Source organism: Pelodiscus sinensis, chromosome 24, assembly GCF_049634645.1.
Source record: "Pelodiscus sinensis isolate JC-2024 chromosome 24, ASM4963464v1, whole genome shotgun sequence".
Lineage (NCBI taxonomy): Eukaryota > Metazoa > Chordata > Testudines > Trionychidae > Pelodiscus > Pelodiscus sinensis.
In genome coordinates, this window is record NC_134734.1 from 21,769,040 (window position 1) to 21,784,902 (window position 15,863).

At 52.6% G+C, this 15,863-nt stretch overlaps 1 protein-coding gene across 8 annotated transcripts in view; it reads right to left on the reverse strand.

Annotated features, from left to right (window-relative positions):
* Positions 1–4,486: 4,486 nt before the first annotated feature.
* The window catches only part of ARNT (aryl hydrocarbon receptor nuclear translocator), a 48,807-nt gene continuing 37,430 nt past the window's right edge, over positions 4,487–15,863 (reverse strand). For all 8 annotated transcript variants that reach the window (XM_075907778.1, XM_075907776.1, XM_075907780.1 and 5 more), the window contains 7 exons: positions 15,450–15,525; positions 14,852–14,975; positions 14,100–14,199; positions 12,301–12,451; positions 11,101–11,260; positions 10,335–10,483; positions 4,487–9,565 (listed from right to left, as the gene is read on the reverse strand). In XM_075907778.1, coding sequence (XP_075763893.1) covers positions 9,476–9,565; positions 10,335–10,483; positions 11,101–11,260; positions 12,301–12,451; positions 14,100–14,199; positions 14,852–14,975; positions 15,450–15,525 — 850 coding nt within the window. In that variant the 3' untranslated portion in view covers positions 4,487–9,475. The remainder of the gene's footprint in view (positions 9,566–10,334; positions 10,484–11,100; positions 11,261–12,300; positions 12,452–14,099; positions 14,200–14,851; positions 14,976–15,449; positions 15,526–15,863) is intronic.

The following is a 15,863-nucleotide window of genomic DNA, read 5'->3' on the forward strand; positions in this document are numbered from 1 at the left end:
CCAGAGGCCTGCGTTCCCACACAGGCACTGTTGCCTCACGGAGCGACTGCAGCCAAGTCTTGGCCTCCACGTGACTCAGTTTCCCCCATCTACCAAGAGCACCTCTCCCAAGCCATCCGAGAGCTGCGGCTGGAAAGAGCTCCCCGCGCCTCTGAAAGAATTTCGCCACCTTTTCCAGTAAGCCCAAGGTGCTGCCACCTCCCACCATTCATGGACGAGTTGGTCACAGTGGGCCCCGGGGGTAACGGCGTGCTAGCTAACTCGGCTCCTCGGGCCTTTCCACACACTTGCAAAGATCACAAGCCGCTACGCCGGGGTCTGGGAGAGTTGCCACCCGCCGTTGGTAACATCCGGCAGGGCCTAGGGACTGTTTAGATTGGCTAGTGGCGACACTAGGGATGTAAGCAACTAATTAACTACTGGATAAGCGTATGTAGGGACTCGATTAATTGCTTCCCCCCCCACCTCTATCAGAGAGAGGCAGCAAGACGGGGTGTGGGGGAGAGCAGAAGGCGGTGCTGGGGGGAGCTAGCTAAAAAGCTGGCTCCCCCCCCGCACAGTCTCTATGGGGGGGGCGCAGAGGTACAACAGGGGAAAAGTGTGAGCGGGGATTGAAGTACATTTCAAAGGCAGAGGTGTGGCGGGATAGTGAGCGCCCCCCCCCCCCAACTAATCGATTAGTCGATCAAAATTTAACATCCCTAGGAGACACCAGCTGAGCCAGGACAGTAATCATTGGGGAGCGCAGCAGAGTACCAGCGCCCTCCCCAAAGCAGATCCCTCCCCTACAGTTACAATCGGGAAAGGGGGGAAACAGAGCATCAGGGACTGTCCCAAGGTCAGCCAGCTGCTGAGAATACAAGCCGGGTTACCCGCGAGCCAGCCTAGCACCGCAGCGCCTCAAGTATCGAGCAGGCTTGACTCTGTACGGAGACCTTAGAGCAGGGCGGATAAGAGGGAAGGAAGAGACAGGATTGGGGGGGGACGGTGGTGACAGGCGTCTTTTGAAGCTGCCATTTCTCACCCGTGAGGCGGCAGCTACAAAGGGAAAGAAGGAATCGCGGCTCCCGCTCCCCTTTTATTTCGGACTCTGGCTTTCAAACACCGCCAAGCACAGGAGATGAAAGGCCTGGGGCGTCGCCAGACACATGCTCAGCAGCTTGACACCCTCTCGACTTGGGGAAAAGCCTTTTTCCTGAGGCCACGGCGCCGACAGGCAGGCCGGACGGCACGGCCAGGCGCAGCTGCTTTGCTCCGGCAAGCGGCAGGCCTAATGGCAGGAGGGGCTGGCCCTCTATCCCCGTCTCTTTCATAAACTCACGTCACAAGCATGGGCCAGCCGTGGGCCCTGGCAGCCCCAAGTCTCCGAGCACTAACGCAGAGCTGGGGAAAGGCCGGGCTCTGGGCTCTCGTGCAATGCCCTGGCATTCAGCTCCCCACTCGTGCAAGGGGAGGCCAGGCCGTCCTTGGTCCCGTCTGCTGTAGCTCCTGGGATAGCAACTAGCTCTGCCCCCAGGTCCGCACAGGGCCTCCGCTCAGTCTATAGCCCTGAGCCGGGGAGGGCCAGAGAACCCAACCACCACACGTGGATTTTCACCCTCCCCAGTAACCATCCTTCTGCAGCTGGGGAACGAAAGCACGGAAGAGAGTTAAGTGATTTGCTCCAGCTGCCCCAGGGAGGCCGTGGCCAAGGGCCCGGGCTGAACACGCCGCTCCTGCATTCCAGGCTGTGGGCCCGTCAACCTGCCAGGGTCAGATATTGATAACTTTAAAGCCAAGCTGGGGAGGGGAGGAACGAGCCTCACATGGCACCTCTGATGTGGAGCTGTCCCGTTTAAGACCTCTAGGCTGGGATTTGCAGCAGGCCACTCAGCACCAACGCCTCCCGCTGAAGCCAAGGGGAGCTTGGGGTAGATGGGTATCCCAAGTCAGGCAGACCTCAAAGCCCTTGAGGAGCTACAAGAGAGCGGTCCTTGGGCTGGTTGCAGGTCAAGTGGCCAAGCCAGGTGCTGGGAGGAAATCTTTCCCCAGCACAATTTAGTTACCGCGAGTTAATGGAGGGCTGCTCAGATTGGAGCCGTGTTTCTTAAACTGTGTTCTGTGGTGCACAGGTGAGCTGCAGAGAGCAACAGAGTTCAAAATGGCCACCCTTAAAGGGGCAGGCGACCTTTTTTTTTTTTTTTCCAGAGGCCACAGTGCCCACAGCCAGCATGGCCAGGCGCGTGGTCCCAAGCCAGCGGGCTGAGCTGTTTTCCCCAGGCAGGACAAGTTTTCCAGCCAGTGTCTCCTTACCTTCTTCCCTGCAGGTAGTGGGGGACACCGCAACCTCCCTCCAGCCACACAAGGCGCAGGACAGCAGGTCTGCTGGGATGGCTGACTTCCAAGCTGTGATTTCCCCTTTTCCGACCCACACTTGTTCTATCCCAGATCTAGGGGAGCCACATTTGCTCAAGGCTCCAAACACCTAGAACAACCTTCTCCCTAGAGCCCTTGCGTGGATACAAAATTTGTATCAGCATCCACAGCCACAAAAGTGAGCCCTGGCTAGGGATGCGGATAGCCACAAATATAAAGGGGATATTGTGGACTTGCAGGGCTCTATTTTTCCCATGCTCTGGCTGTCTTGGAATAAAAGGCAACCTTAGCCCCACAGGGAGCTCTCGAGTCAGCTGTGAGTACAGGAGGTACATACTGGCCGGCAATTAGCCAGACTTTTTTTTTTTTTTTTTTTTTAAAGGGACTAGGGATGTGAACGACTAGTTGGTAAATGCTTTTCGGACAGTGGTCCAGTTACTTCCCTCCCCCTTGCTGCCTCTATCAGAAAGAGGGAGAAAGGAAGGGGGAGGGAGATGATGGGGTGCTTCAAAGCAGCAGCACTATGTGGAGCCCACAGCTAGACTTTGGGCTCCACATGGAATTGATGCTTTGAAACGCCGCATGGAGTCTCAGGCCAGCGGGGAACTCCCCTGCTAACCCCAGGCTCCGTGCAGTGCTGCCACTTTGAAACACCGCAGGGAGCACAGGGCCAGCAGGGGACTGCTTGAGTCCCCCTCTGGCCCCATGCTCCCCAACAGCGCTTTCACCTTTATAGCATCTGTTGCTATACTTCACTTCAAATTCGGAGGCACCCTTATGGGCTAATCGAATAGTCGATGCAAATTGCAACTACTATTTGATTACCCAATTCAGCTAAATTTAATGTACCTAAAAAGGACTCTCCTCCAACACACCAAATTGGATTTCTTGATTGTATCGGTTGAGGCTAAGTTGCTCGAGCCGAGCAATGTTCCACCAAAAAGCTTCTTCCTCTGCCCACGAAGCTTCCACAGCATTACGTCTGTAGCACAAGGGAGGGGCAGGAGGTGCTGGGGAGAACACAGCCCTGTGTTAGTTATGGCTCCCCCAAAACCATCCTGCCTGTGCCCGAGTAACAGGCCCACGCTGCTTCTCCATCCGCCCCGGAGGACAGGCTGGTGCTCACTTGGAGGGATAGGAGATTGCAAAGAACTTGCTGGGTACTGGATCCCAGCCTGACTAAGTCCAGAGATGACTGCAGGGGAGTGAAAAAGAACTGAGGTGTTCAGCTGTTGCTTGAAGCCAGAGATTAAGGAATCCCACCTTTCCGGACAGTGGGGAACAGATCTACTGCTCACCCCAAGCACACTGGTTAGATCACGTCCCAACATCTCTAGAACACGGCACAGCAGTGCCCCATCCGATGGCTAGAAACGCACCATGAGGCCACACAAGCAAAGGCAATGCTTGTTGATATAGCTACAGTGGGAGAGGGCAGCGCATCCCAGGACAGCGGACAGTTCTTCATCTCTGAGAGCTGAAGGGCTTTAACACACAAGAGATTTGACTCTTCTGAGCAAGACCACAATAGTAGGGATGAAGTAGGGCAAAATTTTCAAGAACATCTCGAGGACTTGGGAGCCGAAAGTCCCTTTTTCTAAAATGTTTTCAGCACTTGGGAGCAGTGTTCCCTTTCACTTTTTCCATCTGTGTGGAATACATTTTGTGTTGCGTGCCGATGCATGTGCACCACCAATAGAAACATGCCGCTGGCAGTGGGTGCTCTCCTAATCAGCTGAGTGGCACCTGAATCTCTCCTGGGAGGTTGCCCAAGCGCTCAGCTTATAGGGAACCCTTCTTGGGATTCTGAGTCAATGGGACTGAAGCTCTTTTGAAAACGTTTCCCCTTAAATCTTCCCAACCAATTTCAACCTAAAAGGAAGCTGACACCAACTTCCATTCACTTTCAGCAGGAGCTGGGCAGGTAACTGCTCCACTTGAGCCAAAATCTCTCCATCAGGCTGCTCATCCAGGGAGAGCTCTGAAAGTCAGGCTAGCAGGCTGGTGAAAGCACTGCGTGGCAGGTTTAGGCCTCGGGTCTTTGCATGCCCCATGGAAGTCCTTAACCCTAATGAGTTCAATCAGGCTGGTGAATGCTCATGGAAAGACGCCCAAAAGATGACACTTTGAAAAAGGGAAAAAAAATATCTTGTAAAATCTCTGCTACATATAATTATTTGCAACCTCTGGCACAGCACAAAGCCTTCGGTACAGAACATTTATAAAAGAACAAACGTTTCGCGCCTCCCGTCCCCCACCCCTCCCCAAACTGTACAATAAAATACTCACATTTTAAAATATTTGATTATCAAAACCAGGATTGAATGAAACTCAACCTTCTCTCAAGTAGACTTTTAAAAAATAAAATAAACTAAGACTGTGCACCTCCTTGCATTTCCCCCCTTGGCATCCAGAGCGGGGAAGAAAAAGACCCAGCCGCCTTTCTACGGGATGCACGTTTCACAGCAGCCCTGTTCGCTTGCATGGCAAACAGTTATTTTTGGTTTCCAGCTGACACTTGGGTTACGTTGCTGCAGGCCCACGGGGCATATTCGATAGGCCTGGGTGTCGTTTCCCAGGAGGGTGAGCACAACCGGCTGCTCCCGTGAGATTTCATAAGGGAGGATTCCGGAAGGTGCGTCCCTGCACGGATTTTATTCCAAGGAATGCAGGATCCAACCTGTCAAGTGGCATCTGGGAAAGGGGCTGCCTGCCAGAGCTGCAGAATTCTCCACTGGATCCTTTAAATCTGAGGGTTACAAACTACAATTTATGTGGGCCCCACTACTGCAGAACCGGAGCATCTAACTAAGCCCACCAGCACCAAAATGCGTCTAGTGCAGGGGTTGCTCCCACGTGTTGCACATACCCCTGGGAGTATGAGACATCTCTGGGAAGAACTGTGCAAGAGTAGGGATGGAAAACTTAAATTAACTGGCTAATTGAATAGTCAATGCAATTTGCATCAACTATGTGATTAGTCAATAAGGGCGCCGTTGCCTTTGAAGTGCAGCAATAGCCCCAGGGCTGTTGCTGCACTTCAAAGGCAAAAGCGCTACGGGGAGCATGGGGCCAGTGGGGGACTCAAGCAGTCCTCCCATTGGCCCGGTGGCGTTTCAAAGTGACAGCACCACATGGAGCCAGGGTCAGCGGGGCATCCCCAGGTGACCCCAGGCTGCATGCAGCGTTTCAAAGCAGCAGACCCTGGGCTCCATGCAGTGCTGCTGCTTTGAAGCGCCTCCCCCCACCCGGTCCCCTTGCCGCCAGAGCAGCAAGGTGGGGAGAGGGGAAGTGATTAGTTGACTAGTTGTTGACATCCCTATACAAGGATGGATCTTGCTAAACATTTTCCTACCAGGCTACTCAGATGAAGCTTTAAAAATAGGAATTTGTTATAAAACACTGGAGCTGATTTACTTCAAGACGTACCAAGGAGAAGAGAGCTGACATACGGAGCCCTCCCCGCCGATCACAGTGGCTGCAGGTTCAGTTGTCCAGCAACTCTCTGATCTAACTGAACTCAGAACTTTGGGGTAGGTTGGTTTGGCCTTGTGTGTCGCACTGTACACCTGTCCAAAACAGTGAAACAGACAGATGGCTCAAGGCGAGTAGTGTTATGGAGAGCACACCAAGTGCCAGTGCTGAGAAGAGCAGGGTACACTGGCAGCTGGCAGAACTGGAAGGGGGTGGGCAGTATGTTTGGGAACCTCTGATCTAGGTAACGGAGCTGCCTGAATTCTAGTGCACTAAGCTGCAGTGAGCTGGGAGCCAGAGCGAGCCGACGAGTTACGAATGGGATAGCAGACACGGTCATCATCCAGCTAGAAGCAGCTCCTCCGGCCATGCACATGCCCAGCTCTGCCACAGAGATGAGAAACTGAAAGCACCACTGGAGAGAACTGACCACAGAAAACTCCCCCCTCTCCCCCCGAAAAAAAAAGATTCTAGCTGTAGGATGAAAAAAGGTTGAGTTTCTCCAATATCATTACAATAGTGTGCATACAGTACATGGTTTCTGTAGAAACAGGTTTCTTTCCTTATGGCCATACAGTTTCAGAGCGTTTGTCGCAACAGGCTCATTCTGATTTTCAAGGCCAGAGCTGCCCTCTCCTTTACGAGACTGGCAACGTTTATAGCTTTACCTTTCGGGACACGCTGTGGACTCAGTTCTAGCCACTCACAACAGATACTTGTGCCATTCTGTCGATACGATGTAACACACAAGCAGACGCCGCCACACTGAGCGGAAATGCCTGGGATCATTAGCACATTACAGCTAGACAGAAAAGAGCTGCTCTAAGCCTGAGAATACCCCATGGCTCAACAGCCACCAAGTTAGTGATAAAGTTATATGGAACATGGTGAACTGCCATAGCTGAAGGGGAGAGCCAAATGCAATTATTGCTGTTCGCTCAGCGGGGCACCGATATAATCTACCCAGCAGGGAGGAGATTAAGCAGATGAGTAACATTTTTAAAAGCTCGTCTGCGATTTAAGCGCTTAAGTCCCATTTTCAAAAGCGATCATTTGAATCGCTCGAAGGAGAGAAGAGCTTTTGAAGATTTGACCCAAGGTCACTAGTGTCTGAATGCTTGTTTTAACAAATGATGAGAATGCAGTACAGGCTTAAGTCTTCTAATCCTTCAGCGTCAATAAGATCTCAGGCAGGATACAGAAAACATGGACACTTCTCATCTCGCTTGATAACAGCTATTCACAGACTGAATTTAGCCGTCATACGCGTCTAGGAAATCTGCTCTCTGGAGGGCACATTTGGCAAGCAAAAGTTCACCCTCGCTACTGCTCCACCCAAGGTCTGTTAGTCAAAAGATGGCACTCTCCCGCGGGATACTCCTGGTACTGTCACTCGGCAACATTTTTTGCACAAAATGTTTGTGTGGAAAAAACCCAGATTCTGCAACACTGAAGCACTTTGAATTTGCACTCAGTTCTCCACGTGGTCTGTAAAATACCGGGCTTATTTCATCTTTAAAAGGCTGAAATATTTGTTTGAAAGAACTTTGTTTCAAGATGTCCTTTAAAAAGCTCAGAAGCTTAAAAGTGCTTCTAATCAAAGTAACATTTTGAAAACCCAGCCGTAAAACGTCTTCTTTACGTTTGCAAAATAGCCAGCCCATGGTAATCCCAGTATCTGTCCAGTTCTGATCCCACTGACTCTGGAAGGATGGCCACCCCCGGGCAGCGTACACAAACTCACTTCCCGTGGAGCAGCGCACACGCTTTAAAGGAATCAGACCAGCAGATTTAATCCTGAGGAAATACACATCTGCCTTTTCAGGAAAGGTTGTATTTTTTCCACCACAGCTTAGCAGTGTTGTACCCACACAGATAGATCCAAGTACAGGCTGCACCTGCCAGGTCTGGCACCTCGGGACCTGACTGGTCCTGGATGCGAGATTTTGCCCGAGCAGGGGAGGTCATTTTTGGATCCCTGCCCTGGCCAGTGTCTCCCAGCCAGCTTCCCTCCTTCCGCTGGCCCCGTTGCCCTGCCAAGCCGCTGGGCAGCCATTGCTCCACTGGACAGCCCCGCTTGCCAGCCGAGCGCACCACGCCAGGGCTCCCTGGGTAGCCACGTGCACACTAGGGCTCCCAACTCTGTTGGGCAGCCACACGCTGGGGTCTCCCAATCCTTCTGGGCACTGAGTGGCCCCCCCATCAGCTCCCTTTGGGCTCCGTAGGGATCCTTCCTGCTGGCCCTCCACCCCAATGCTCTGGTCCCGCAACATCCATGCTGGACCATGGATGTTGCTGGAGCAGAGAATCCTGGTTAAGAGTTTCAACCTGTAGACTCTCACTGTGTGTACTGGATTCAAATCACTTAAAAAATCAGGGCCAGGAAAGAGTGAAGCTTGCCACACATTTGTCTAGGGAAGGTGCCAGCAAATTCCAAGGAGAGGCTTGACTAAGTTAAATACCTTTCGTGTGCTCCTCCGTTTTGTATTTTGGCAATAAATCAGCACCTGGCAGTCTGGAGTTCAGGGCTCCGTGATCATCCAACTAGAGCTCGCCATTCTGACCGCTGAGCCAAGAGCAGGACTCTGCTATTTACCCGCTCCCTTGCCCAGAAGTTCGAGGCAGAACAGACTATTTCCAGATGGGAGCTGCGCCAGCCACTCAGAAATGGAGGCGGTGGGAAAGGAGATAAAAAGGGTAAAGTTGCACTGAAAGTGCCATGTCATTCTTAATAGATACACTCACTGAAATCCGTTTAACACTGGCTTACGGCAGCACTGAAGCCATCTGCTGTGGACAGGTGCATCTAGAAAGCAAAGCTACATATAATTATTTAACACTTTATGGCTCATTTCCCCCTCTTTAAGTGAGCGATAAGTCCCCACACGTATAGGCCATACTAACTAACAAGCCCATATGAATTGCACTGTTTATGGAAGAGAGATGGGATTTCAAACATGTTCTTCCAAAGCCAAGCTCCCATGAAGGTGGAAGCTTCTTTCCCAATGCACCCTCATCACAAGCCAGGGAGCCAGTAACAACCTTACTCCTTCCTCTCCAAAGAAGACACAAGCTTTCTTGCTGCCACGACCTGTAGTCCCAATGGGAAAGGCTGGGTAAGCCAAGAAGGATCTGTAATCCCCAGCACGTGCTAACCCTTTGCAACGCGGTTCTAGGGTAACATTTGGGAAAAGGTTCCAACAACTAAGCACAGTTACAATAAGTCTTTTGAAAGTCACAGTACAGAAGACTGAAAACAAGTTTTAAAAAGCGCCTCGAGAGCTCTGGGAGGTGCTTGCTGAAGGAGCCAGGCGCTTTTCCTCCCGGCCCAGTGCACAGAGCAAACCTCCTGCATGCTTCCCGCAAGTCTGGGGGAGCTTTATCCCGGACTCTCCAGTGCTTCCCGAGTCCCGAAGCCGCCTGATGAACAATCCCATGCGCCTTCCACGCAGGGCTAGCAGCCCTGCTGAGACCTCGCCTCCTCCTTCAGAACACGCGGGCCATTCTGGATTCTTGGTTGGACGTTTGCGCCTCCAGAAAATAGGAAGTGTTTAGAAAGTTCAGAAATCCTTGGGAAAAAAAGCCTTGGTGCTTTTCCTTTTACACGTAGATATTTATATAAGGTTCGTGGGGAGATCTCTCTTTTTTATTCTGAAAAGGCAGGAAACATATTTAACTCCGGGAATTCTTCATTGTTGTAGTTGGTTCCCTGGTCTCCCAGCATTGACAGCATGTCCTGTAAGAACAAAATGCGTTTTATATCTGTTCTGCAGGAGCGTGTAGGAGCGCGAGCCCCAGTCACGGACTCAGGTCCCATTGCAATAGGTGCTGCGCAAAAACCAGAACCGACACTCTCTTTCCCAAAGAGCTTCCAATTTAACGACTCCTGCAGGCACCCTCCCACTGCCTGTCACAGTCTGGATACAGCCGACCTGTGACTAACTGTGGCTACACACTCCTGGTCAAACAGGGAGCTGAAGTGGACCGCTGGACCCTGTGGGGCGCACACTGCAGAGGACTCACAGAAGAGGGACTGGGGGCTGTATTTGGTGTTCCCCCTCTCCACAGAATAGGCCCAGCTCAGGCTGCAGCACATGCTCTGCCCAGCACCCTGCCAGGAGGCCTTAGCCCAGCTATGGACCAGACGCCGCTGAGGGGAAGAGGAGAGGTCAGTCTGCGGCCACATGTGTCCCTGAGACTGAGGAGTAATGACAAGCCAATTCTGGTGGTGCTGGGTGAAGTGTGCTCCTGCCTACTGGAACAAGACAGGCCCCACTGGGATCCCAACCCGAGGCAGAGTCAAACCAGCTACCTAGCGGAGGTGAACAGCTCCAGATCCCTGGACCGTCTCCTTCCCAGCAATTCCACTCGGGCTCATTATGGACGTTCACAGCCCGCTGCCCAACACTCTTAAGGAGCCAGTGCTGTTGTAAGCCACGCCCACTGCTTCCTGCAGGATTTACAGTCCTGATCTCCCTCAAAGGGTTACAAAAATGCCATCTTACTGGGAAGACCTCAGGCTGACTTGGCTGCTGCTGGACGTGCTGCTCCCCAGAGCTCTGCCCGTGGTGTTGTCCTGGCCACTGAGGCCACATGCCAACTCCTTCTGCCGTCCGTGTCTGGAACTGGGCTGGGGTCTGTCCAGTTTCAGCGGCTGTTTAACAGAGTAACAAGGTCAGGGTGTTGTGCCCACAGAAGAGCCTCTAACCCAAGGGGAGCGATAGCTGTTCCCCCAAGAGTCTTTAAGGGTCAGGCAACACAAGAACGGTTATTGCTTTGGGCAGCCAACTTAGTCTGTCAATAAGGTGGAGAGCGCGCCCAGCGTCTTAGCGGCAAGGGTAATCGAACCATGGATTACGAAGGGTCCATCGCTGATCTTATCCAATCAGCTCAGGACTGAATTTCTGGCAGGGTCAGGACGATAGGAGTCAAGAGGGACCCTCTTACTCTAACCGGACTGTGATTTTTAGAATCCCTTCTACCTTCCTCTGCCAGACACAGCTACTGCAGCTGTAAAAGCCGCCGGTTTGCCTCAGTAAGGACAAGCGGGGAAGGGGAGAGGCAAGAATTCAGTTTTAGAAGTAACACTAGCACAGCATTAAAGGCTGTGGTGGGAAGCTGCATCTACCCGTACCTGACCCAAATTTGACCTTAACCCTAATCTTTAAGCGCAAATCCAAACAAGCATCTTTTGAAAGGAGCTTTTATCCTGCTCCCACCTCCATAGCAAGATTCGACACATGCCCCTTGTGCACCACGAACGGCACTTACCAAAGCCAGTGCTGCGGCTGGCAAGGGGTGGATAAGCAGCGACCCCCGGGGAAGCTGTGGAACCAGGCGTTGACATTGGGCTGAAAGAGGGAGGGGTGCCTTGGAAATTCCCCATTCCAAATGAAGGGGACCGAGTCTTTGTGGTCTGGGAAGCCACTTGCTGTAAACACCAAGAGAAAGAAATGCTGCATTATTCTGCTCCAAAACGAAAACAGTACAGGATGCTGGGCTCACGCATCTCTGGAGACTGAAGTTCTCTACCCGAACACACAGCGCAAGCTTCTCCCAGTCAACCTATCCCAGCCCGGCACCTGGAGGGCCCCTCTCTAGGGACGAGCGCTCTTCAGGGTAAGGGCTTGTCTCTGTAGGTGCTGTGGCCAGCGCCCAGTGCACAATGGGCCTATTTTCATTGTGGCAAGCGGGTGCTGTAGTAATAGAAATATGAACTAATCCCTTGAGTGCTCAGTCCATGGTCTGGACACTCCTTGGCCTTGTTACATCTGCAAATAATCCCATTCTAGACAGTTTTCATACTGTTCTCATCTTTGAGCACCTTCCAGCAGGCAGCAAGCAACACAACTACACATCCATCACGTATCTGTGGTCTCCTCAGGCGCAGGAGGCGGCACAGTGAACTACCTTGGTTCACCAGCGGGTTTCTTTTGTTTCTTATGAATATACGTGTTGCTATGCATTTAACTAACAGGAAAGGCAAGGGCAGAGACATGCACCCTGCCCTAGGAGAGGAGGGTGTGGAGGTTTAGGATGGGCCTTTGTTCCTGAGTGAGTTCATTCCAGTCTGGGACAGGCCACCCAACAAATTCCTCCTGCCCAGAGGAGCTCTGCTCTTAGGGTTGGCTGGATGCATTGATGGAGCAATTGTTTTCAGGGTTGGAGGTCGAACCCTTGCCTCCTTAGAAATGGATCTGGACCATTTCGCTCAAGCAGCTGCTGTAACGTCAGCTATTAAGAGATGGCGATCGCTGTCCAACTGGAATTGTTGAATACATCCTGGGTGACCTTCCCCACATGCCAGGGAAATTCCTCCATCAATTTCCTATTCAGAAGTCAAGCACGTCAGAACCCTTTAATATTCCCATGCAGCTAGTGAAAGAGAAATTCTCACGTCAGCAACCTGCCTGCTTGCTGCAAACCTGTATCCTCCGTGAAAAGGCTCCCTGGGAATTCTCAAAAAGGTACCTGTGCCGTGAACGACGGTCGTGTTGCTGATGCCCAGTTGGTTGCAGTGACGGGAGTGGTGTTGGAGTGGCGAGAAATCTGGGCTAAAATCTGGCCAGCTGAAGCAGGCTGCTGCTGGATGATGTTGACGGGGGGTACCATGCTACTGCTCCTAGAAGAGAACGTGCTTTTTTAAGAGTGATCCCCAATTTAGCAGTGACCACTAGACCTGCCGTCAGAAGTATTAGAAGCACAGGCAGACAGGTAGAATGTGGAGACTATCTAGAGCAGGGGTCAGCAACCTTTGAGAAGTGGCGCACCAAGATCTAACTTATTCACTTCATTCACAGGTCAGCGTGCCGGTGATACTTTTTCAGTCAATAATAGTCCTGCTACCAGCAGCTTCATTAATAAATACATTCAAATGCAGATTGTACCTTTAGTGTGATCCTTGGCCTTGCTTTGCCTTGCTGAGTTCTCTGATCTCGGGCTCATAGTTTGATACTTTAAGCAGCAAACAAGCCTCTGAGTCAGGGTTTGGCTACCTACAGCATGCCAGAGCGGCCGCCCGAGCAGCTATCCCCCAATGTGGCCACGGGCCTCGGCCCAGGCCCGCCCCCAACGGCTTCAACCCCCCCCCCCACCAGCAGCCATCTGCCTGCCCCTTCAAACCCCTCCCCCTCCCCGGCAGCAACCCGCCTGGCTGCAGCTTCAACACACCACAACAGCAAGCTACCCGCCTGCCGCGTGTTCTAGACCCGAAACGCCGGCGGCAGCCGCTCCACAACGCAGCCTCAGCCCCAGCAGCAGACAGCCCTCCACGTGGCCCTGGCCGCTAGAGCAGATGCCCGAACAGCAACCTCCAATGCAGCCCCGGGCCCGTCCTGCTCCTCAACCCTCCCGCCCGGAGCTTCCGCACCCTCCTAGTCCCCAACACGCTGCAGCAGCAACCCGCCCACCTACCCCATGTTCTAGGCCCGAAACACCGGCGGCAACTGCCCCACAATGCAGCTTTCTCCCCAGCGGCGGCCGGCCCCCAACGTGGCCCTCGGCTGTCGCGGTCATCGCTGCTGCCGCTCCCCGTCAGCGGGAGCAGCCACGACACCCACCTTCCAGGAGCAGGAGGAAGCGAGTGCTGCTGCAGAGGGGGCAGGCTTAGATTAGAGTTTTGTCTGCGTCACTGCGTAGGTGCGCACATTAAGGAAACGCTGGTGCAGGCTCCCGGCTGCACGGAGGAGGAGGGGCAAGGCTGAGCTATTGGCTCGCGTGCTGCCGTAGGTTGCTGACCCCGATCTAGCGTATCCACATCGCTTCGCTTGCTCGCCTAGCTTGGAGAGGAAGCACCACAGCATGCACATGGGTACCTGTCTGCCTATGCTGCCCATTTAGTATTTACGCCAGTGTCTAGCTAGTATCTGGTCATATTTATTGCCTGACACTCATGCAAAATCAAATGGTTTCCTAGAACAGAGACAATGGTATCCAGTTCCTAGGGATGCCCTGGCACATCCAAATCTTTCCTAGGAGGGTGGTTAAGCTTGTATTGTAAGTACTGCAGGCCACTCCCTTGTGACAGGATCCAGCACATGCAACAATCTAGTCTGGTGCACTGAAGAGACCCCTTTAGGGCAACACAGACTGTTCAGTCTGGACAGTTATTTACAGACCAATTCTCTTTCAAAAGCATCCAGCTACCACAAAGCACTGTCCGTCCGTCCCCTCCTTTCTTCTGTTGCCTCTCCAGGAAACTAAGCCTGGACAGAGCATAAAGATGGCACAATTCACAACCACCCAACCCCAGTCCAGCATGCTAACTTCACCTGAAGCTCTCAGCGGGCCGTGCAGGAGCAAACGCGTTTCCCTGGGAAAAGAGAGGCTGATTGGCTGGCACTGTGCTGGCAGGAATGGCTTTGCTCTGGTCTGTGAAAGAAAGGCAAACAGATCTGTGAAAGAAAAGCAAATGGCTTTGCTCTGGTCTGTGAAAGAAATGCTAGTGGAGGAAACCCAAGACAAAAGGCCGTCCACAAGGGAGCAATCCACCATGTCAAGTTGGATTCTTTGCCTTAAACAGCTTGGCTAGAGAAAGGACAATCTCCTTACAGACACTACCCAGGACTCAGACTGCAGATGGTTCCATGACAGCTCATTAGAAAATTGAAAGGAAATCAAATTAAACAAGCCTTGATCCTTTTGGGGCTTAGAACAGCCAAGGGCAAATGCCTGAGTCACGGAAAACATCTGCCCTCTGGGGACAGGCAGAAGGGGCTAGGAGGAGATCCTAGACACTGGACCCAAGGTGCAGAGTAAAAGACTGTCCCCGTCCCAGCCAAGCTTTGCCGAGATGCAGTCGGGAGGCACTGCTGTGATGGCCGCAATCGGGGGAAAAGGAGAGAGGCAGACGGGGGGGGAGGGTGGGAATGCCTGTGATATTCCGGACTGCCTTCACCTCTGCCACTTCAGCACCTGTCCGCAGCCCTGGATTCACCTAAGCAGAACGAGTGATGATACCAAGCCAGGACAAACCGAGGAACGGAGCCAGCTAGCTCAGCCCCCTGCACATTGCAGCCCCTACCTGTATTGATACTGGAGTAGATTTCTGAGAACCGCGGGTCCCTCTCCTGACTGAACAGAGCCTCCGCTTTCTCCCGTGGTTTGCTGTGCTCTGGGCCAGCAGCAGTCACGGGCTGAACAGCAACCTGCAAGCAGGGCAGGGAGGCAGAAGCAACAGCCGGCAAAACAGAGGTGAGTAGAGGAAGCCACTTAGGAACCGACTGCCTATGATCAAGAGCACAGGGCACTTGTTACCTGGCTTTCTACATACACCTTGGTCTGCAAGGTGCTTTAGCACAGTCTCCGGGCCCACTTGGCCTGTTCCAGACTGAGTGCATGGACAGCTCAAGAACTGGGGGGGAGGGGTACAGAGGCAGCTCTTGGAAGGACGAGAGAACCCCAAGTGGAGGAACAGAGCCGCAGGGCGCTCCAAATGCTGGAGACGGCTCAGGAGCGGCTGTGCCAGCCTATCTGATGGAGAAGTCACAGTATGGGCTCCACAGAAACCCAGCAGCTCAGACTGCCATGCGGTGGTGTCAGGTTACTGCTATATGGGCCAGTTTTCATCTATAGTCAGGGATAGATCGCCCCATACAGGACAAATGTCCCAGCTCATTTACCTGCGAATGGTCATAACCAGACAGACTCTCTCTTCCTGGGACCACTTCCAGCTCACTCTGCGGTGTCTGCTGCTGCCTAAAATAGAACATGAATGTAATAAGAACAGGGCCTGCTAAAAACAACCGAGCTAACTAAGCCGTGACCCGCTGGCGGCCAGGAATCTGAGTGGCTCTGCATAAGCAAGCAGGACAGTTACACTACTGCTGGAGATTCTGCCTATGCTCTCAGCCCATAGAAAAAAAAAACCCAAGACTTTCAAGCGTAACCAGTTTAAGACTCCACCCCGCAAAAGGAAGTTTGTGACTCTCACAGCATCATTCGACGATCCTGTAAGCAATAAATCTCCTGCATAGCCTATTGGACTGCAGCAGATCAGCTATTCTTCCTTTTCGCTCATTTAAAAATTAATTACT